Source organism: Pseudonaja textilis, chromosome 3, assembly GCF_049901715.1.
Source record: "Pseudonaja textilis isolate UNSWEBS1 chromosome 3, rPseTex1.2, whole genome shotgun sequence".
Lineage (NCBI taxonomy): Eukaryota > Metazoa > Chordata > Lepidosauria > Squamata > Elapidae > Pseudonaja > Pseudonaja textilis.
Genome location: NC_141992.1, coordinates 35121558 through 35145119, shown reverse-complemented (window position 1 = coordinate 35145119; position 23562 = coordinate 35121558). Strand labels below are relative to the sequence as shown.

At 39.7% G+C, this 23562-nt stretch overlaps 2 protein-coding genes across 4 annotated transcripts; one reads left to right on the top strand and one right to left on the bottom strand.

Moving 5' to 3' along the window:
• UBE2T (ubiquitin conjugating enzyme E2 T) lies at nt 1–19248 on the bottom strand. Of its 3 annotated transcripts, XM_087929263.1 has the most exons (8): nt 18999–19204; nt 16151–16461; nt 14996–15108; nt 7052–7121; nt 6704–6809; nt 5260–5358; nt 4820–4903; nt 1–516 (listed from the first exon to the last, which is right to left on the bottom strand). In XM_087929263.1, the coding sequence occupies exons 3-8, from the start codon at nt 15102–15104 to the stop codon at nt 388–390; spliced, it is 597 nt and encodes a 198-aa protein (XP_087785389.1). In that variant the 5' UTR covers nt 15105–15108; nt 16151–16461; nt 18999–19204; the 3' UTR covers nt 1–387. The 3 variants fall into 3 exon arrangements, with proteins under 3 accessions (XP_087785389.1, XP_087785390.1, XP_087785391.1); XM_087929264.1 differs by lacking the exon at nt 16151–16461 and having other exon boundaries at nt 18999–19248; XM_087929265.1 differs by lacking the exon at nt 16151–16461 and having other exon boundaries at nt 18866–19184.
• A 1061-nt stretch (nt 19249–20309) lies between these two features.
• On the top strand, nt 20310–21708 carry LRIF1 (ligand dependent nuclear receptor interacting factor 1). Its single transcript, XM_026725292.2, is given in 2 exon segments — nt 20310–21169; nt 21171–21708. Coding segments are annotated over 2 exon segments (1251 nt in total). The 5' UTR covers nt 20310–20393; the 3' UTR covers nt 21646–21708.
• Nucleotides 21709–23562: the final 1854 nt, after the last annotated feature.

Genomic DNA, 23562 nt, shown 5'->3' with positions numbered 1-23562 from the left:
TGTATACATTTTAATATTTATTCATACTGTAGCAAGTGAAGATGAAGAAACCACACAGCCTTTTAACTATCAAAAGAAACTGTTTACAATCCATTCATAACATCAGTCATAACAAATTCAAATTATTATGTATTCTTGGTTTCATTCTAAATATACGTAAAGTGCAGTGGAATATACTCTTTATGTAAAGTATGTTACAGAAATAATATAAGAAGATTTAAAAAAACCCAGACATATGCCATACTGAACATCATGCCACTGATATAGTAAGACTACAATTACATAATGAATAAACAGTACATCAATTGCATTAAGCCTATTTAAAGGATGGAAAATTAGACTAAGAACAAACAGTGACAGCCACTGAAATACTATAGCAGGAAATCATTATGTTTCTAAGCGACATTTTTTGGACAATCCACTGATATTGCTTCCTTTCCTCTTCTGGAAAATACTGGAATCTTTTGGGAGCTCAGCCTGGCTTTTGTGATTCTCTTCATTGGTGATTTCTAAAGGCTGAAAGAGTATCAAAGAAAAACAATGAGATGGGAAAATAGTGTTTCATTCTCTAGTCCCAAAGAATAGAGTACCTTTCAAAGAATGAATACCTTTATTCATATCTTGCAAGAATGTAATCTTCCCAGCTTAGAACTTCAGAATCAATTTTCTGCTCTTTAAACACACTGACACATATTTTTGCAACTCACTGCAGATTCTTTAGGCACTCTATTTTACAATTTATCAATTTTAGTAGCACAAACAGCAGGAGAAAAAAAAGTTTTCCTTCATTGTTTCCTCCCACAGAACTATATTTTCTCTCCAGAATGAATAAATTATTTTCTGATACTCCCGCAATATGAAATCCATGTTTTGCAAGTCATAAAAGTTTTTAAATACTTTTTGTGCATCTTTATTACAATGACTCCAATTCTCACAAAGGCCAGTTGAGAAGAAATTCTGGAAATAAATATCACTTTAAAAGAAATACAAACAGAAAGTTTCTTCTAGAAATTACAAGCCTAGTATTTCATTTATGTCAGTTTGAAATACAAAAAATAAAATTTTAATTTCTTTAGTTAGAAGAAAAAAGCACAACTATTGCAGTACTATATTTTTAAGGGCCAGGTGCCTCCTGGTGTTTCAACTGTGTAACTACAATACTTTTTTCTCCCTAGCAATATTTGTAAGTTTGTACACAAATAAAACACATTATTGTTATGTACTAAAAGCTACCTTATACTCTTTGCAAACAGGCATTCTCTTAAATTAAAAGTCCACACTGGATATATCAAAATATGAATATACATATTTAGATATTCAAACATATATACATGTGTACCAGTGTATTATTTCTACACTGTTGTTTTACTCTCAGGTCCATGTACTCTAATTAACCTTTTTCATCAACTCTCCAACTCTCAATCCCGAATTCTTCCTTTGTTCAGAAAAGCAAAAGGAGTAAAAATGCAACAGGTTGCTGCTACTTCCTTGGAAGGAAAGTTAAACTACTAAACCTGGTCCCTTATGCCCATTGATCTGGAACTTGGATCATGCAGAACCTACATATAGCTGAGGGGCTGCATACCTTGTTTATTGGAACAGAGAAAACATTTTTGCTTTAGCTATTCAGTTTTTGTTCATTATCTGTACTATACAGTTAAAAGTTTTAATAACAATAGTAATTCAGTTCCAGTCTTCTCTAAACTATGATTCAAAAGTTTCCTGTTATCCAAATCCTACTATACTGCCTCAAGTGAGGAAAATGAGGAAATGTACTGGGAAAGATGAATAAAGAATATAAGGATTGTATACCAAGACATGACAATCATTCAGTGCAAAAAGCAGACACCTATACAGTGGAACCTCAGATCGCGGACGCTTTTGTTCACAACCAAATAGGGTGACAACCCAAAAATCCACCTGATTTTTGAATTGGGTCATGATTCAAAAATCAGGTGGCGAACAAAATTGGTGCAGAAAGATTCCCTTTCCGTGCCAATTTCCCCTTCCGCGCCATTTTTTTTTTGTGTCTACACATTTGCAGTCAGTCGTGCTTCCGGGCACGACCAAATCGGGTTGCAACCATATTCCTGGAACGGACTGTGGTTGCAACCTGAGGTTTCACTGTATCAGGAAGCAGAATTCATTCATCCATCCATCCAACTAAAATTAAAATATTAAAAGTTAAAACCAAGATGATGGCAGCCTCAGGATGAGAATCTTCCTGTCAATCACCTGCAATGTAGCAAGCAGGTTTTAGGGTCTTCTGGGAGGTCAGGAGTGTATTAATTACTGCCCAGATCCACCTGCAAGTCACCCTCCTGGAGATGTTTACTAACCAGGAAGGCTAATAAACAACTAGCTGCCCTAAGATAACAACTAGCTGCCCTAAGAGTCCCAAGGACCTTGTCTACTTCCTCAAGTCCAACTGGATCAAACTGTTCTCAGATAACTGGTTAAATATACTCCCTAAAATAATGAATTTCAGATAACTATTAAGAGATAAGAAGCAGCTTTAAAGTATAATTTACAAATCGTAATTCCTAACAGTTGCTGAACCAATGGTCATAAGTCAAGAACTACCTGATTTCCAGTTTGACATTGTTGCAAGATCAAGAGGGGAATGGGGTTCTGCATCTCCACACCGAATCCTCTTCATCCGAGGGCCCCCCAGGAGGGGCACCCTGCAGGTCGCGGAGAGCAGAAGCTCTCTTGCTGGACCCAGGGTTTTTCCCTCTTTGACGAAGACGAGGCAGCCATTATGGCTGCCGAGAAGCTGGGGACGACCAAAGAAACTGACTGTGCTGGAGCAGTGTAAGTGGACAGTGTTTGGAGCTGGGCGAGGTGATTTTTAATTTTTGCCTAGGATTTGACCCTAAAAGAAAATAAATCCGGGAAAAGAGGCTCTCTGGAATGCTTTTAAGCGGCGATCAAAGAGAGGCAGAGAGAATTTGCACCCTAACAGGAAATAAGTAAACGCTATAAAATAGAGAAAGATTGAATGTAAAAACTTTACTGGCATGACTTTGAATAGGCATTTTAAAATGTTGTATATCTGTTTATTAAGTATTTTTTTGAATCAACTTGAAATAAATAACTGGCAGAATAGCCTTAACATTACATTTTAAGCTGAAGGCGCCATCTACTGGTGAATGCATATATACTACGTCATACTCCGAAAATAACAAAAACCCTGGGAAACTCTGATAAAGAAAGGGGAAAAAGAACAACTGGAGGCATGCTGTACTACTTACTGCTCTATACTTATCTACTGTATGGTCATCAGAGGATCAACCTTGAAAACCTGGAGAATATCTAATGGAATGACTTTTGAATACTAACTAGCAATTTAAAGAGTGGACTTAAGGAGCTATTTGGAAAAACCCCTGGTCTGTATAAATGGAACTGACTAACTGTGGGATATAAAGAACTATAACTATTGTATCTCCTGATGAACAATGTTAAGATTAAATAACTTGCTGGCTTTGGGAAGTTAAAAAGAATAGATCTTTGAGTGGTGACAGATTATTGACAGAACACTGAGTAATATTTGGACTTTTTAAAACAAGATAGGATGGCTCATCAGGAAGAACTGGAGGCACTTCAAAAAGAAACTATGTTGATGATCCAAAGTCTCTATGATACTACGATGAGGAATTCCAGGGAGATAAGAGATTTATTTACACCACATAACTGGAAAGACTGAAAATGTGCAACAAGGAATAATGAATCAAGATAATAAAAGGAGAATATATATTATGAGGTAGAAAAATGGAACTGAATAAATTGAAAGATACTTTTGGGGAAAAGACAGAGGATTTGGCAGACTCTGGGGTGGACTGGCAGCAAAAAATAGTGGAGATGGAAATAAGGGCTGGACTGAATATGAAAGATGTAGATAAGGGCCCTAAGATGGGAGGCATGTTATAAAGAGAAGAAGTAAAACTTCTAGGAGGATGAGAGATGACGGATAGAAAGGATCCTTTTTAAAAACAAGAAGATTGGCTGTATTAAGAATTAGAATAGATTGAGAGATTAGGAATAGGGGGAATATTGTTATACATATTTTTGCATAACACATTTAAAGTAAAAGGTAGAGGTTGAAACCAGACTTTGAAAAAGGGTGCTCAAGAATAAAGTTATTACTATTAGAAGGGTGTAGCAAATATTGAATAACTGAAGAATGAAGGATTATGTGCTGATACAAATATGTATAATAACATTAGAACTATGTAAGTTTCATTAATGTAATAATTCTCATTTGTACCAATAATATTTTTGTATCAATATGAATAGCACTTAGATGCCACACTGTCCATGTAATAATATTGATGTATATTTAAAAATAAAAAAGCCTTGACCAAAAAAATCCAACCAAGAACTACCTATATTTTCCTCATATATTAAACATGCATGTTACTGAGTCACATACTTAATAGAATTCCAAATAAAATATGACTATAATAGAATAGATTCCAAATTCTTTTTACCCAAGGCATGTTTTATAAGATCAGGCACTAAATACAATAAGCTGTCAGTTGAAAACACTCTAGATTTTTCCTTGTCATTTTGAGTTATGCTAACCTGGCAAGGAACCCAAACTCCTCTTATACTGCCATCCCAGGAAACACTTCGTTTTCTGGCAAAGATATAATCCAGGATATGCACACCATGGCACATTCAGGACACTACAACTACACAAAGTCATTTACAGGAAGATAGGCAATTATGCAATTGAGATTTCACTCACAGCAAGACTGCACATGTGAAAATTAACCAACACCCCATTCTTTTGTAACAGAAGTAATGTATTTCTTACCATTGTTGTCTGGCTTGCATATTTTTCTGTCCATTGTCTCGCATTTTTGAGAAATGCTTGCTTGTTGTATTTATATTCTGAAGACTAGACATAATAAAAAAGGGCGAGGGAAGGATAATTATGGCCTCTCATCTTAACATATTTAATGGCAGATTCATCTGACAGCATGGAATACTTCACCTTATATATACATAAAGACTAAACTTTGAAAGAGGCCTTAATGGTTTATATATTGCATGTAACATGTGAATTTTGTAGCATGAACATTGAAAAATTCTATTAGCATGTTTTGCTACGCCATAAATTATATTCATTGACTTTCTATATGAAGAATTTGTGCAAATAAATATGAAGCACTCACAAAGTATCTCCTTGTAAACCAGGCAATTTAAATTTCTAAAGTACAGTATATTCCAATTAAATAAAAGAATGAAACCTACTATATCAGCCATGAGAGGGTCATCTGGATTAGGTTCATTCATGAGGATCTGGATGGAAGTTAACAAAGTAGCAATGTTCAAGGATGGCCTCCAAGCACCCTTACATGTAAGAAGAAAAAATATATTGAAGAAAGTAAATTATCCTCCAAGATTTTTTAAATATTATTGCAGACTGAGTGTTTTAATTGCTTCCCAAGTTATACAAGTATAGTCTGCAGTTAAGATTGCAGAGTAATCTCATCTCTTAATGAACATGCATTTCTTTACCTTCTAACCAGTTAGGCATATACTTTTTCTAATGCAGCCCTAAGTTACTCAGTTAAGTTTATGTACACCCTAGTTTCTTTTCCAATATTCAATGGCTCCTAGAAATCACTTAAACAGCTTAATATACATTGAGCTTAATATACTACTGGTGGATGGAAGTAAGCAAGTTCTGTCCACCTTGATGTACATAAATTTGGTAACTTTCTAGTTTTTAGGTTTATGGTTCTGGCTGTTATTCATAGATTCATGGATGCTATATCCATGAATAATAGTAATTCAAGTGTATGTTGAAATAAACATATTGCAAAAATATCACTTCACACATAAAATAGCATTCTAAAAGCTCCTAAGCTTTACAACAAAATTACTTCAGCAGGACAAACCCAGCAAGTGATCTCTTTCTAGCAAATTGCATGCCAGGGACTGCATCCTGCATTCTTCCTCCTGTTCAAGGTTTTTTCTTCTGCCTATTTCAGATAATGGACCTTCAGATAAAATTAAAGTCCTGTTGTAGAAGAAAAGAGTGCAATCCCTGCTATTCATTATTCCAGTGTGTTATAAATTTCATCCCAGTAAAACCATCCTTGGAGAATGAGATTTTTAAACTAATGTTTCTGGGCCATTCTCTTAAGGATAATAGAATTGCAAAGAGGGCTGTGAAAATATTTACAGACCCCTCACATCCTGGACATAAACTGTTTCAACTCCTTCCCTCAAAACGACAGTATAGAGCACTGCACACCAGAACAACCAGATACGAGAACAGTTTTTCCCGAAAGCCATCACTCTGCTAAACAAATAATTCCCTCAACACTGTTCAATAATTACAAAGTCTGCACTACTATTACTGTTAATCTTCTCATCACTCCTTATTACCCATCCCCTCCCACTTGTGATTGTAGGACTGTAATTTTGTTGCTTGTATCCTTATGATTTATATTGACTGTTTCCTAGTATAATTTGATTGCTCTTTGTACCCTATGACTATCATTGAGTGTTGTACGTTATGATTCTTGATTCTTAACGAATGTATCTTTTCTTTTATGTATACCGAGAGCATTTACACCAAGACAAATTCCTTGTGAGTCCAATCAGACTTGGCCAATAAAGTATTCTATTCTATTCTATTAAGGATAATAGAACTGCAACTTATAATAGAAGCAATGCAGTGCATTACCTTGGGTGGTAATCTAAGAACATCCAGGCAAATTCTTCCAGCTGAGTCAATGTTGGGATGGTAAATGGGAGTAAGAAAGCACATTTTTGGAGGTTCAAATGGATACCTATTTCAGAAATAGTTCTCATTATTAGAAAAGGAAAACTTTTTAACGGGTTACAATCTGTTCTTTATTCCCAAGTCATTTTTCAAGTTATACATTCCAATTACTTGTTACTGAATTTACTACAAAGAAGTTCATTGACAACTTTCTGGTTCCTATTCCAATCTTTTGAAGATTCATAGTTAATATGCCCATTTTATATAGCCATTTATTTTAAATTTCAAAACCTCAGATTCAAAATTTACCTTTCAGGGACAATTACTTCCAAGGCAAAAACTCCTTTTTCATATGGGGTATTTGTACATCCTAGTATTTCTAAAAGAAAGAGATATAAATGGTGTCAACACTGACCTCTTTAAATAATTGTTGCGCCTACTGTAAAATCAATGTTAGATCTAAGAACTGACAATAGTATAGTAATGTCTTTAACATCTGTTCTATTCAACAAATTGAGCAGACTAGGAACAAAGAGTCCTAGTCAGTCTGATAATTACTGATTATTCAAAGAGTCTGATAATGACTGATGATTCAAAGTTGGAAAGTAAATTAGGACACATTTAACAGTTGATTTCCACAATTTCAAGTACAGGGTTTCTGGCTAAGAAAAAAAGCAATAGGAACTACAACAACTACTTGAAAAAGGAGTAAGTTTTCTATTTCCTATTATAAAATGATCAATTATTTTCTATCTTTTGCATATACATACAGACATACATCTTTCTTCTACATTAGCAAAGTGGGTTTCTTTATTCTGAAGACAAATGTATGGGCAGGGGCGGGAGAGGCGAACCAGAATAGGAAAAAAATCATATAGGCACAAATTTCTTAAGTATCAATAGATCCAGGATAAACAGAATAAATGTTCTTTTCTAAAAAGGATTGAAACCTACAGAAAATGAAATCTCAAAAAACAGCCATGTGTGACTGGTTTAATTATTAAAGTTTAACTTCTTTCTGAAATTATAAGTAAATTATGACAGCTGCTTAATTTTTCAGTTTTAAGATTGAGTTATTTTTAAATACATTTTAAGTTGTTTATACATTTTGTAAATATACTATTGTTATAGTATATTAGCTAATGCTAAATAGAGAAATCTGATAATATAAATGTTAAGTTTGAGCAATGAGAGGCTGAACCAGAGCATGAGTGCAACAATACTTTATTATAACAATAAAGGGCTGACCGTGCTTGCCACGCCTGGAACTGGCTCGCAGCAATCAGCGACTGGTTGGACCCCGCAGCCTGCTTTTATAGCTGGCTGCTGGGGGGAACCAACCAATGAGGAAACGGGGAAGAACGCCCACACAAAGTGAGTGGACCTGAGTGAGAACTCCTAGAGTTCTCAGGACATAACACCCCTTCCCCCCAGATGCAAACATGCATAGTCTTTGAGGTAGGCAGGAGGTTTATGTTGGCGCCCGGAACGGCGTAGCTCTGGAACATCGTCTGTCCGTCCGGGGTCTGCCTGGGAAGGCAGAGTCGGCAAAGTGTCCCCAGTGTGCCCTCGGTTTGGGCCTGCCCGGGCTCGTGAGGGTTGATCACTGGGGTGTGCTCCTGTAGACTGGATCGGGCTGGTCAACTGTCTGGGCGCCGCTGTCTGTGTTCGGGCTTTCGGGACCGGCTGTAGGTGTGAACTGATCGCCGGGCGTGATGTGGATGTGAGGCTGAGGATGAAGCCTCCCCTCGCCTTGTGCCTCTGGGTCCCTGCTGGCGCTGGTGCTGAGGCGTCTACGCAGTTGGTCTATGTGCCTTCTCCAGACGCGCCATCCTCCAGTCTGACCCGATACGACCGCGGCCCGGTGATGGCTACGATCTCGCCGGGATCCACAGGGGTCTCCAGCGAAGTTCCTCGCAAAAACTGGCTCCTGTAAGATAAAATGTCTAACCCCGATGTGGAAGCGAGGGGAGAGTCAGGCAGTACTGTGTGTGTAGTCTGTCCAATACAGTCCTCAGACGCCTGCCCATCAGGAGCTCAGCTGGGGACTTATTGGTGACTGAACAAGGAGTTGAGTGCTGGCTCATCAGGAACCGCGAGAGTTTGTGGTGCCAGTCATCTTTGTTGAACCTTGCCAGGGCTTCTTTAGTGGTCCTGACGGCCCTTTCAGCCAATCCATTACTGGCAGGATGAAATGGGGCTGTGAAAATGTGGCGGATACCCAGGTTGGCCGCGAAACGGCTGAACTCAGTCGATGCGAACTGTGGGCCATTATCGGTGACAATGGAGTCGGGTAGCCCGTGCGTTACGAACAGGCGTGTTAACACGTTGGTGATTGCTAGTGTGGTGGTCGTGGATAGCTGTGCTACGTCCAATCCATTTGGAATAGGCGTCCACGACCACTAGGAACATCTTCCCATGCAGAGGGCCGGCCAGGTCGATGTGAATTCTGGACCAAGGCGCTGGCGCTTTCCCATCTAGTAGGGGTGGCAATGGGGGGAGCAGGACGGGATTCCTGGCAAATGCTGCAGGAACTTACCCAATTGACAATGTCCTCGTCTAGACCCGGCCACCACACGTAGCTGCGTGCTTAAGCCTTCATTCTCACGATGCCAGGATGTCCCTCGTGCAATGCTTCCAGAACTCGGGTACGCAGTGAGGCCGGGATGACCACTCGAGTGCCCCATAGTAGACAGCCCTGCAGACTTGACAATTCCTGCATGCGAGTCTTAAAAGGTGTGAATTTGTTATCAACATTGCCACCCGGCCACCCCCTCCTCACCCAGTCGAGCACCTGGGCGAGTGTTTGGTCTGCCTTGGTTTTAGCAGCAATGTCCAGGGCAGTGATGGGTAGGTCCAACTGGGTGATCTCGAAAATAGCGTGGACAGGAGCAGGGTCTTCAGCCGGGGCAGGCAAGGGGCAGCGACTGAGTGCGTCAGCGTGGGACAGTGTTTTACCCGGGCGGTGTATAAGTCTGTAGGAGTAAGCTGCTAGGAAGAGAGTCCATCTTGTCATCCTAGGGGAGAGGACTTGAGGGGTCTGCTTGTCCCCGGCTAGTAGGCCCAGGAGAGGTTTGTGGTCCGTGACCAGCTCGAAAAAATGGCCAAAAAGGAATTCGTGAAATTTTTTCACGGCTGCAACAGCTGCTAGGGCTTCCTTATCGATCTGGCTGTAATTGCGCTCCGTAGCAGAGAGCGTCCTTGAGAAAAAAGGCGATGGGAGCCTCGGCGCCATTGGGAAGCCTGTGACTGAGTACCGCCCCAATTCCAAAAGGGGAGGCGTCTAATGCCAGTACTAGAGGGAGGTTAGGGTCGAATTGAATAAGTACCGCCTCTGACGTGAGTAGTGATTTGACGGCGTGAAAGGCATGGTCTTCTTTGTGCCCCCAGTGCCAGGGTGACTTTTTATCCAGTAATCTGTGTAGGGGTTCAGCTACTGATGCTTTATGGGGCAAAAAGGATGCGTAAAAGTTCAATAGCCCCAAGAAGGCCTGTAGTTCAGTTTTGGAGGTTGGAGTGGGTGCCTTGTGGATTGCCTTAACCTTGGACTCCAGGGGGTGAATGCCAGAGGCGTCAATTTTATAACCCAGAAAGTCCACCTGTCTAGTGGCAATGGCACATTTTTCTTTTTTCAACTTGAGGCCATGCTGTCTGAACCTCTCTAACACAGCTCGAACTCTTTGGAAGAGTTGGGGTCTGTCCCTGGCCGAGACTAAGATGTCGTCAAGTAGGGTACTACACCAGGGAGGCCCTGCAAAATCCGCTCCATGAGGGATTGAAAAATACCAGGGGCAACACTTACGCCAAATTGGAGACGCTTGCATCGGAAGGCACCCCTGTGAGTGACAATTGTCTGGAGTTCCGCTGTTTGGTTATCTACAGGGAACTGCTGATATGCTTGAGACATGTCCAATTTAGCAAAAATGCTGCCTGGTTCGAATGTGTGTAATAAGTGCTGGATGACGGGCACAGGATAAGCGCTAACTTGTAGAAATTTATTGATTGTCGTCTTGTAGTCCGAGCAAATTCTCAGGCTACCATCTTTTTTGAGGGTGTGACAATGGGCGTCTCCCACTTGGCGAAATCTGTTGGCTCAATGACCCCTTGTTTTAATAGTTTATCCAATTCCGCATCTAGTTTTGGCCGAATAGCAAATGGGACCCTACGCGGTTTTAGCCTGATTGGGACTGCTTGGGGGTCAACTGAGAATGAGATGGGGGTACCGTTATAACACCCCAGCTCTTCGCTGAATACATCTGAGTAATCAGCGAATAAGGAGTCAGTGTCTGAGGTTGAGACAGCATGGACTCCTGTTAGCCCTAGGCCGAGATGGGGAAACCAATCGAGCCCCAATAAGGTGGGTAGATTGCCGTTAACTACCACTAGAGGTAGGTGACCTTTAAAAGCTCTAAAACTGACAAGAAACTTGCCTCTGCCGATTACAGGACTGAAGGACTGCCCCTGGTAGTCCTTCAGGCCAAACTGGCATCTCTGGAGCCGGCTAGTGGATAGGCTTGGTTGGAGCCTCTTAAGGGTGTTCCACGAGATAATTGAGAGCGCTGACCCTGTGTCAACCTCCATGCGGCACGGTTTACCTTCTAGGGAAACGGAGAGAGAAATTTTACTAACAGTGTGGCAAGTGTGCTTGGCAAGGTGGTGCGTGCGACAGTTCAGTACTTGCCTCTGTGGTCCCGAGTGCGAGGAGGGTGCCTTTGTGCTGCGCTTTGGGGGCTTGGCAGACTCTCGCGATGTGTCCCCTTTATGGCAGTTATTGCAGGTGGCTCCTTTAAACTTGCAGGTGGCCCTCTGATGAGATCCCCACAGGCTAGGCACAGGGTGATGTGCTTGGGTGGACCGATGTTTTCTTGTTTGGCTCCTACCTGCGGCCGTCTGTCGTTGGATAGGCGGTGGACTTCGATTTTCATCACTGATGGTTTCCTCTGCTACCACCTCCTCCGGAGTGGACTGGGAGTGATGTCAGCTTGGCACTTGGGCCCTGGATTTCGGTGGCTGAGTTTGTTGCCAGCTCAGCTGCCAAGGCTTCCTCGACTGCTTGTGCGAGGTTGAGGTCTTTTTTGCGAGAAGGCGCCTTTGCAGGTGGAGGTCCTTGACCCGCAGACTAATTGATCGAGGAGCATGTCCTCCAGGTAGGTTCCAAACCCACAATGCAGTGCTGCTGTTCTGAGAGCGGCCATATATTGATTGATGGTCTCCTTGCTCGATTGCTTCCTCATACAGAAGGTGAACCTCCTGGCAATCTGTGAGGGCCTGGGGGAATAGTGGTTAGTGAGAATTTCAAGTAACTCAGACCACGGAACGTTTTTCAACTCACGAGGAGCCACGAGCGCTGCGGCAGTATCGTAGACGGTGGCTCCACAGTAGATTAGGAAATACGATTTTTTCCGATGCTCTCCCGCATCCGCCAGGCCAACTGCATCGATATAATGATTAAAGCGGTTCTTATACGATTCCCACTTCTCCTCGTCTGGTTTGAACGCCGGGAAGACTGGATTGGAACTCATGGTGCTGGGACCGGTTGAACAACCTGAGGAAAAAATCTCTCTGGGGCAGCAGACAATGTTTTAGTGCCCGTGGTGGGCAAGTGATTTCAGCTCAGGAGAGGCTGTTTGCAATCCTCTCTTTCTCTCTGGGTTAACCACGTTTGGCTGTTAGCCGTTGATGGCGCTTGGATTCGCGCCTGAGTGGGCGTCAGTGACTGGCTACAGCGCTGTGCTGTACCTTTTAGGTTTGAAATTCAAATGACAACCGTTTGAATTTCGCGCCTGATACTGAGCGGCTGCGGCTCGCAGCGCTTCACTTTCCCTGTAGCTGGGCTAACAAGCGGCTACAGACGCTTCTAACTTTCGATTCTGACCGCTCTCTCTGGCTGCGGATCAGCGTTTGCTTCTTATCGCTTGCTGGCCGCTTTCTCTGTCAGCGGATCAGCGTTTGCTCTTTTTGTTTGCTCTTTTTGTTGGCTGACCGCTCTCTCTGGCTGCGGATCAGCGTTTCTCTTATCGCCGGCCGATCGCTCTCTCTGGGCTGCGGATCGGCGGCTAGTGACTCAGCGGTTGCATGGTGCTTCTGGTAGCCATCCCATCCTCGTCGCCAGTGTTAAGTTTGAGCAATGAGAGGCTGAACCAGAGCATGAGTGCAACAATACTTTATTATAACAATAAAGGGCTGACCGTGCTTGCCACGCCTGGAACTGGCTCACAGCAATCAGCGACTGGTTGGACCCCGCAGCCTGCTTTTATAGCTGGCTGCTGGGGAGAACCAACCAATGAGGAAAGGGGGAAGAACGCCCACACAAAGTGAGTGGACCTGAGTGAGAACTCCTAGAGTTCTCAGGACATAACAATAAAGTTTAAAGATATGTAAGCATAAGCTTTAAGATTGTGTTTTGCCTTAATTTAATTGCAAAAAGATTCTTTATAGTGGCATACACAACAGATGCAATGGCTTTACAAAACAATCAGGCTCTGTATTTTTGTCATATGTTTTATACTACCCTTTTGGAGTCAATTCCAAAGACATAACAATCTTTCTAGCAAAGCAGGCCCTGAAAGTTACTCAAGGGGAAAGAAGAATAAATTATGCAAAATAAGAAAATATATAAAAATATAATTAACTGCATAATTCAAAATCATAATTTATGAAATTCATTTAGTCACATTTATAAATCCTCTAAATGACTGATAAGGCAATAGTCAATGTCAATTGATAATCATCATCATTCAAAAAACCCTAAAACTAGAGAACGGTAGCTTTTTTACCCTCATCTATTAGAACTCTATGATGTGCTCACTTTCAAATTACAAATATGTATTATTTTACCAAAGTACATATTCTTTCATTTCAAGCAAAAAATTATTTTGCCCAATATTTATTCTCACTTGGTCCTGGAATCACTAGATATTTCCATCCTATGTTGAAATATATTCTGCATCGTTCCAATTTTAGTATATGTGCTGCCGAAGTGAGCACAGATGTTGAAATATAATCAATGGAATCTACTCCCAAAGAAATTTAGGTTTAATTTAAAATAAATAAGACTTACATATATGGATACCTAAACCAGATATTTGGTTTCAATTTTTAATTTAATAGCACAAAATATAGAGATTGTACGTCTTAACAACTGTAATGTTTGAGATAGATTATATGATGCCCTATTTTCTTGCAAAGTAATTTGGTATAATAATTTGTACATTTTTTCAAGGGATACACACAGAGAATTTCAGTTATATAAGTGACCAAGATAAGGGGTTGTAAAATATGTTTATCACAGATGACCAAAAGATTAGAGGGATAGCTCATGTCTTATAGGGCAGGATTGCAGTTCAAAAGGATTTTGACAGCTGAAATACATAGAAACTATTAAGATGAATTTCAGTTGGGATACTGCAAACTTCTACATTTAGATTTTAAAAATCAAAGGCATAGGCTATACTGGGCAGCATTATATGAAAAAAATAATTTGAATGTCTTGGTACACCACAAACTGAACTTCAGTAAACAATGTGATGCACTGCAAAAAAGCAAAAGCATTCATAGGCCACAGCAACATAAACTTACGATCAAGAGAAGTTATGGTTCCATATCTACAATATTGCATCCAGTTGTGGCACTGGATATTAGGCATACCACTGGCAAAGTACATTGAGAGTACAGAGGACAGTCACTAAGATAAGAATTCAGAAAGAAAAAACTTATGGGAAAAATTGGCAGGTTTTAGGTATCTTTGGCCTGGAGAAGATTATGAACAAACATAACAGCTGTTTTCAAATATCTAAAGGGCTATCATTTAGAAGAACAGAATTATCCAGAGTTGTTGCCAAAGACATGACATGAAACAGTAAATTTAAATTACACAGGCTTCATTTGAGCATTAAAAAAGTCCTAATGGTAAAAGTTAACAATGGAACAGGCTGCTATAAAAAGCGATGGACTCTTTTGCTGGAGACTAGATGGTCATCCATCCATTGAGGATGCCCATTGTAATAGATTCTGCACTGGACAGGGTGTTTGACCAGATTACTCCCAAGGTCCCTTTCAATCCTTGCAATCTAGGCTGTATGAGTCTAAAAAGCATGAAAGGAAATACACTGTATAAAGCTAGAACTGTAAAAAATAAGACTTGTAAGCAACATACATTAAACAACGATTGCAACTGCAACCTATACACCTATTCTATAATATTAGAATCTAATATTTTGTGTATATATATTTGTATTTGCAGTATATACATACGTGCTCGAAGATCATTTATGTGATTTCCATTCTGCCAGCAGGTGATTCCTGGGGGTGGCTCTGTGGCCAGTAACTGCAGTTCTCTCTTCAGCCGTGAAGCCCTTTGCATTGCACTGCAATGACATAAACAAAAACTCTACATCATTTAGTGCCTTTCTTTTCAGTTCCCATTAATCTTCCTCAAATCATACATTTTAATATAAGGCATAAACTTTCATGAGCAGTTCACTTATTCAGAAGTTACATCTCACAAAAGCTTATACGCCTTACAATAAAATGTATTACTCTTGAAAAGTACTATCAGAATCTTTCTGATTTTTAGCTATTGACTAACCTAACCCTCCCAACTGCAATTTCACAAATCTTGCAATACTCCTTAATAATTATATCATTGTATAAGTAGATTATTTAAAGAGAGACAGGATGTACAGGACAATTAAAATATTTTTATCTGAAAATACTAATCCACTTCATAATAAATTCATGGATAAACTATCAAAATAATTTCTCCTGATTAGCATACTAAGTTAACCCTCTTAACTGGCCTTGGATAAGATACAGAAAAGTAGATGTTCCAGATGTGAAACTGTGGCACCTTTTTTCCTGCCCAGAGTCTCTTCTGTTAGGTAAATTATTAAAATGGTAAAACAAATAAATGTTAAGTGAAGCAACTCGAAGAGGCCTACTTCGTGACTTCGAAGTTTGGAAATGATGGAACCTGTAATCCTATACTTATGAACAGCAGCATATTAGGGAAGTCCTTTGATTGATCAAGTCTTCAAGGTTAGGGCTAGTGCCCTCCCTTTTCCTATTTCCCCAATGTGTCTGCCCAAGTAAATGGGGGACCAGGAGAGCTTAACTGTTGTCCCAAGCAGTAACCTGGGTTTAATAAGCGAGATTACCATCCTCCCCACACACACTTGGAATAATTAGCATACATTAAAATAAAACTTCGTTGCATAGAACTGTCAAAAGGACACCACCTCCAATATACACTACATAAACACGTCAAAATAAATACAAAATTATGCATATAGCCACGTATATTATATCGCATTATATTATATTACACACACGAAGAGCTCACGAAGGCATTCTGTCTAACAAAGAGGGAGCAGCAATTTAATAATAACGTAAAGGTTTTAACATACATACCGTAAACTACGGTCGTTTTCCTTCCCACCTTCCTCCGCCACGAACCCTCTCAGGACCTGTGCACTCAAGCCTTGCCTCAGAGCACCGGGAATACAATCCTGGAAAGCAAAGCTTTCTCCTACGTAGGGAAGGAGTCGGCCTCGCTCCTTTTTCGCCTCTGGGAGACGGCAGGAGCCCGAGAACCGAAGACAGAATGTCTTCCTTTAGCAGCCCAGAAAAGGCTCCGCTGAGCTCTGAAGGCCAAACTGAGAGGAAATTTCGGAAAGCGCGCCACAAGTTCTCAACCAGCAGGAGCCAAGACGTCTAACAGCCTGCAATGTGACCGGGTGAAAAAAATGCCCTTCAAGATCTGACTCTATGCCGATTGGCTATTACAAAAAATGGTTCCCGCCTCAGGAATTCTAGCAGTTCCAGCCCAGGAGGATCTCGTCACTTGGTTAAGGTTTCCGGGACGGGGCATAACAAATAAACTTATATATCCTTGTCTAATGCTTTACAACTATCCTCACGCAGCCATCACTCTGCTAATTTAAACGTCTGTCTTAGTTGCTGTTATATTCGCACAACGATGGTTGAATGACAAAATGACAATCGGCGCTCTACTATAAGTTACTAGGAAGGAAAGGTTTTGTGGGCTTGTTTGTGGTTTTCACCATCAAGGTGGGGCAACGGCTACTGGCAACTTTTAATTCAATAATTTATCCAATAATAATTCAAGTCATTCAGTAGGGATCATGAGCCCAACCAAATAAGATGTATTCTCCAAACTAGACTTTTGTGCAAAGATACTTTTTATCATAGTTGATGGAAAGCTATGAAATATTGGGGTCAGATATGTATTTTAATTCAGAGTATTTTCAAACTAAATTTATAACTGAAACCAGATATTCTTTTAGATTTGATGAATAAACATGCAAAAATATATGGAACTCCCTTTTTATGTATAACAGTAGTGAGACTTCTTTATGTGCAGAGATGAAAGGATTCACAGATTCTTAAAATGCAACAATGGATGATGAAGCTAAGTAGAGTTGGCAAAGATGGTGAAATTGATTGTTTTGATTAAAAAATACTTCGCTTAACTTCATTTATATAAATAAAATATGTATTTATAAAATATTTTGAAATGCAATAAATAATGCTTTTGTCAGGGTAAGCTTACCTTTAGTAATTATATATGGAATATTTTGTTTTCTGTAATAGTGACTTTATTAAAAATACATTAAAGTTGTATTTTAATCTTTTACTATTACATTTCATTAATAAATATGCATTTTTATGTTTAATTTTTTGTCTGTTTCCATCAAGCTGCAGCCAATTGCCTTCTTTTCCACATAAATATCACTTCAAATAGTGTGACTTTGAATAATGTGACTATTTCATAAGATTCAGTATCAACACTAAACGAAACCTACCTGTATATCCATATCTTTCCTCTTATTCTGACAACAACCTTAGGTGGCCCTAAATTACTAAGAGCCCATCTGAACAATTTCCTTGTTCTGGCATGAAAAGTTCCTGCTTCACTATTGGCTAAGAACAAGTCCTCATGGTTTCATCAGTCTGCTGCTAAACTAGTCCAAGATATTAGATAATCCAATGTGAAAGTGGTGAGAAATGTTCTATGAGGAAAAGATAAATTTGATGGAGATGACTTAAGATGTAGTTGAGATTGGCAATCTACTGGGTTTCGGTTGGTCTGACAAAATTATTGTGGGACTGCCACCTTCAGTTATTGGGTTGAGCATCTCTACTGCAGTGCTGTTTTGGCTGAAAGGAAGATCAGAACTCCATAGCTTCTGCGTCCACCATATTTGTGTTTTGTTTTTCTAATGAGTAGGCCAATCAATCAACCTAGAACATAACTGGAAGGTACCTCAGAGGCCTTCTAGTCCAACCCCTTGCAGGAGACCCTACATCATTTCAAACAAATGATTACCTGGGCTCTTTGAAAGCCGCCTATGATGGAGCACCCGCAACTTCTGAAGGCAAGCTTTTTCATTGGTTAATTGCTCTCACCTTTAGGAAGTTTCTCCTTAGATTGCTTCTCTCCTTGGTTAGTTTCCAACTATTGTTTCTTCTTGGATTTTGGTGCTTTGGAAAATAGTTTTGATACACACACACACACACACACAAAGTCTTTGAAGGAGCCCCTCAAATATTGGAATAGTGCTATCATGCCCCCCACCTACTTATCATTAGACTAGACATATGCAAATTCTGTAACCATTCTTCATACATTTTAGCCTCCAGCCCCCTAATCATTTTGTTGCTTTTCTTTGCACTCTTTCCAGAGTCTCACCATCTATTTTCCCCACAACAACCTTGTGAGGTGGGTTGGGCTAAGAGAGTGACTGGCTCAAAGTCACCCAACTGGATTTCATACCTAAGGGATGTGCGTGGATGTAGAATGTAAATTCTAATGAATATAGCCTGCTAAAGCTAAAATTGATGTGTTGAATTTTAGAATATATATTTAATTCCTACTGTGACAATTATGTAATTTTTCCAAAAGTTAAGGATTTATTCTTTCAGTTGAATTAAAAACTATTAATAGAAATGTATACATAAATATTTTAAGGCAACAATTAATGGAACCTGCCAAACTGAAAAAGTAGCATCATGATCAAAATCAGACAAGAGTTCTAATTTCCCTTTTTTTCTCCCAAACAGGAAATACTCAAATCAATCCGGATATCCTTCTTGCTAACTCACCTCCCTTCCCCCAAATGGCTATAAAAATAGTAAAATGGCGCTCCTTAATTAAGGAACCCATCACAGTGAGTATTGAGGGATATTTTCCTTCCCAGCTCTCTGCTTACGCAGGGAAAGGGGGGCGACGTGGTACCTGAACACATCAGCTTGGTTGCGAAGACGGAGGGCTCCACTGTCTCTAAACAGCTCCGCAGTTGTACCCGGCCCTTGTGGCTTAACTCCCAGGATGCCCCATAGTTGCTGCTCCCTCGCTGGCCCTCTACTGTAGAAGCTCCTTGCTGATTCTTGAGGAACATGGCCAAAGCCAACACGGTGTCTCTTCTTTTTTCTGTTGAACGTGTCCCCCTTGGTCTTCAAACTTGACAGCTTTAAGACTTGTGGACTTCAACTCCCAAAATTCCTGAGCTACCATGACTGGAGGAGGAACTCTGGGAGTTGAAGTCCACAAGTCTTAAAGCTGTCAAGTTTGAAAACCTCTGCCTTAGATATTCATTGAATGGTGAAGTGGTTGGGGGAAGGGCTGCCATTTGTATCTTCCTGAATGCTTAGTAGGCAAAGAGTGGCAAAAGTGATGTGGTTTCAGCAGATCTGAACATACTGGTGGTACTGGTAGTACTATTAAGTAGATCTGCAGAGTTTTGAATGTCAAATGTTTTAACACAGCTGTCAGGGATGGATAGATGGATAGATAAAAATTTGTTTCATTATATGCTTACAATGTGTGCCTGGTCCCAGTTTGTGATCTCAAGGAATGAAAACAATACTCTAAATTTGAAAGCATTTCTATTATGTTGGAGAAAATAACCCTAGACTTTCTATTGCCTGATTGATTGAATAATCAATCAATTCCATTCCATGTATATCCCATTGCTTCAAATGATTCCACCTTTATTATTCTATCTAGAACAGGTAGGTTCTGTTTCTCTTCTACCTTCTAGCTAAAAAAATTTTTTAATTCATTTGTTCAAAGAATATGATAAGATTTTAGGACCTATTTAAAAAGCAAAAAAAGGTAACAATTTAACAGAACTGCTGTTGGCTGGAGGAATGGAGAAGTGATATAATCACCAGTGTGAGAGTGCCTTCATTTTATCTTCAATATTAGTGTTTAAATTACATTTTAATGCTTTAGTTGCATTAAGTTACATTTTTATCTAACATAGTAGATCAGGCGTGTCAAATTCATGGCCTGCGGATGTGTCATGTGCTGGCCCCGGCCCTGCCCAGTTTAGTGAAGGGGGGAAAAGTCCTGATACCTCACATGCTGCTGCTGTAATGACATGAGTTTGACACCCCTGCAGTAGATGGAATGGATGGATTTTTCTTCTGTAAGTGATCATTAAAAGGCTGTTTATGGTACTCTAAATTTTGAAATTTAGAAAAAATCCCACTTAAAGTAGAATAATATTGATTATACTCACAAAATCAAAGTCAAAATATTTATTTGAAAATAGCTTCTTATAAGAGTAATGGATTATATATATATTTCTCTTTAAGTATTACAGATTGTGTATATCGAGTAGTTAAAATGACTGGGTTGGATGGAAAAAAAGTTTTGAAATTGCTTCCAGCTTCTAAACCTTTAAATAACTTGAAGCCTCTGGTTCAGTCTCCAGTTGTGTCTCATGCTGTTAAAGGAAACGTTTCACTATCTGTTCATGATTATGTGAAGCCTTCATTTGCAAGTACTGTTACATCTACTGCTGCTAAAATCTCTAAATTAAAGACCATTGCACCCAGTCGTTTAATTTTATCGAAGCCTTTAAATCAATTAGAACAAGTTAATGCAACTTTTGTTGTAAAACAAAATCCAATTACATCAACAGTTTTTGGCATTCAGAGTAGTTATTCAGCTGATAGATCATCCTTGCAGAAATCTGTTGTACCAGTTTGTTTGTACACAAGCACAGCAGTTGTGAAAATAGAAAATATTCCACTTTCCATGAAACTGCCAATGTTACCTTCTGGCCAACATCTTCAAATACCTGCTCATGCTAAAGTTAAAACTCTTTCAGTTTCTGTTTTGTCACCAGTAATTCAGGACAAAATCCTGGCTATAGCTACAGCCTCAAATACTTCAGGGACAGGTGAAAATACCAATGCACCAACCATCTCTGCATCACCAGTAAATACAGTAAAAATGCCTGCTTCAGAATCATTGGAAACAAAATCAGTGGAAGAAGAATCTAGTTCTTTATTACTGGCAACACCACAGAAGGTTGTCAATAGCTCTGCTATGCAAGTATCAACCTTGGGTAGTGTGGAAAATAAGATGAGACCTATCAAATGACTTGTTCAAGAAAATCCAGTCATCAACATCCTACCTTGTCCCTGTAAAATCATCTAACAAAGTGGCATCTAAGCTCTTAAAAACATTGACTGATATGAAAAATACTGAAAACAATTCTACCAGTATCTTGCCTATTTGTTCTAGCAGCCTCCATGAAAGTCATGCAAAAATGCCTTCTATAAAAGACAATGCTCTAGTAATGTGCAACGGAAAGGTGTATTTACTGACTAAAAAGGAAGCTAATATTTTATCAACACTCAAGCCTAGCAAGCAACAAAGCACAAATGTCCAAAAACAAACTTCAGAACTAATTAGCTCAATTACAGATAATACCATAACTAATCAGGTTATCAATCTTGTATTATCAAAAAATAAAAGGATTGCATCTAATGTGAAAGAACCTAAATTCAGTGACAATACAATACCGTATCCAGAATCTGATGTAAATAAGGATTTTAAAACAATCGACACCTTCTGGCTCACCACATGACAATCTTCAAATAAGCAGCATCGGCCAACATGAAGCGGTGTCTTCAGAGAGGAGTGCCTTATATACTTCCCCAACATATTTCAGCAAGAATATCCTCTCTGGTAATGTGATCTGGAATTGGAGCTTTCATAGTCCCCTTATCATGGTCAGCTCATGCCTGATAGTCATGTGGTTCTCTGGTGTCACAAACCACTGCGGGAATATAAGACCTATTATACTGGAACGTAAAGCCATCAGGTGAAATCATCTGCCTCCAAGGTATGCTGGTGGTATCCAATTATATTTCATATCGTTATCCAAGCTCCAAATATCTTTGACTGGAGACAAAAAACTCCCACACAAGCAGTTACAAGAAGGAGGAAATGCCATTTAAATTATAAAGAGTAAAAAACAACAAAAACCAGGCAAGATAAGGGCTGGAAGACATCCACAGATATCAGAACACACACTGGGAAGGATGCCAAACTCAGAGAGGAACAATAAACTAGAGATATTTCCACGCTTTATTTCCAGCACTCACTTGTATGCATGTCCGTCCTCTTATCCAGTTGTCACAGCTGCAGCCCATGAAGAGGATCAAGGCCCTCTCCTCCCAAGTAGACCACATCTCTCCCTTATCCTCTCCTCCCTGCATGCCCTAGGATGGAGAGGGGATGGCCTGGGTCCTCCTCTGACTGCCCAGCCGGCCTCTGCCCTTCCCCAGCCTCCTCCACAATCTCCGGAGCCACACTTCCACTCCCTGTCAGCTGTTCCTTCTCTCCCTCAGAGTCAGTCTCCACCAGGAGCATGACAATTTTCATATAAAATGACACTTATATATTGCATTGAATGTTATATAAGCATATGAACAGTATAAAAAAGTACTATGCGAAAAGTTTTTGGTAGTTGTGCAAAAATGCTGTAAATTAAGAATGACTTTCAGAAATAGATGTATTAGGTTTTTTTTAATCAATTAACAAAATGGAAAGAAAATGTACAGAAGAGAAATCCAAATCAAATCAATAATTGGGGTGACCAATCTTTGCCTTCAAAACAGCATCAGTTCTTCCAGGTACACTTGCACATAGTTTCTGAAAGAACTTGGCAAGGTTCCTTCAAGTTGTTCCAAACATGTTGGAGAACCACAGATCTTCTATGGATGTAGGCTACCTCAAATACTTCTATTCCTTCATATAATTCCAAACAGACTCAATGTTGAGATCAATAATTCCAAACAGACTCGATGATGGGCTCTGTGAGGGCTAAACCATCACTTCCAGGACTTCTTGTTCTTTATACTGACGATAGTTCTTAATGACATTGACTGTCATTATCCTTCTGAAGAATAAATGTGAAGCTAATCACAGGCCTCCCTGATAACATGATCCTGACCAAATGTTGAATTCCATTTGCAGAAATGCAGCCCAAACTTGCAAGGAATCTCCACCATGCTTCACTATTGCCTTCAAAATCTTGGGGCCACTGAGCCATCATTGTATTTGAACTCAGGGCCATCTCTGGTTATTTCAATGGTATCTTCAGGAGAGATGTTTGTTGTATTGGAGTCGCTTATGTTGTTGCGAACTTTGGTGATATCATCTGATTCGTTGATGTCTTCAAGACCAAATAAAATGGCATTTGGATGTTTCTGATCACGTTCCATGTTGTCTCTGATGAGTAAGGGGATATAATTTGGGGTATTATTTGACGGGATAGTGATTATTTGTGGCTGTGGTTTGGTGGTTATTTTTGGTTATAGTTGTGATTGTAGTTGAGGAGTAGTTGTGGTAGTGGTTGTTGAGTTGAGATTTGATTTTGAGCTGTTAGGTATTTACTTATCTGTGCTGTATTTTTTTCAAGAGAGATTAGGCTTCCTTGTTTCAAAACGTGTTACTAAGCATTCTATTGAGTGAATGGATGATTCTATATTTTCAACTT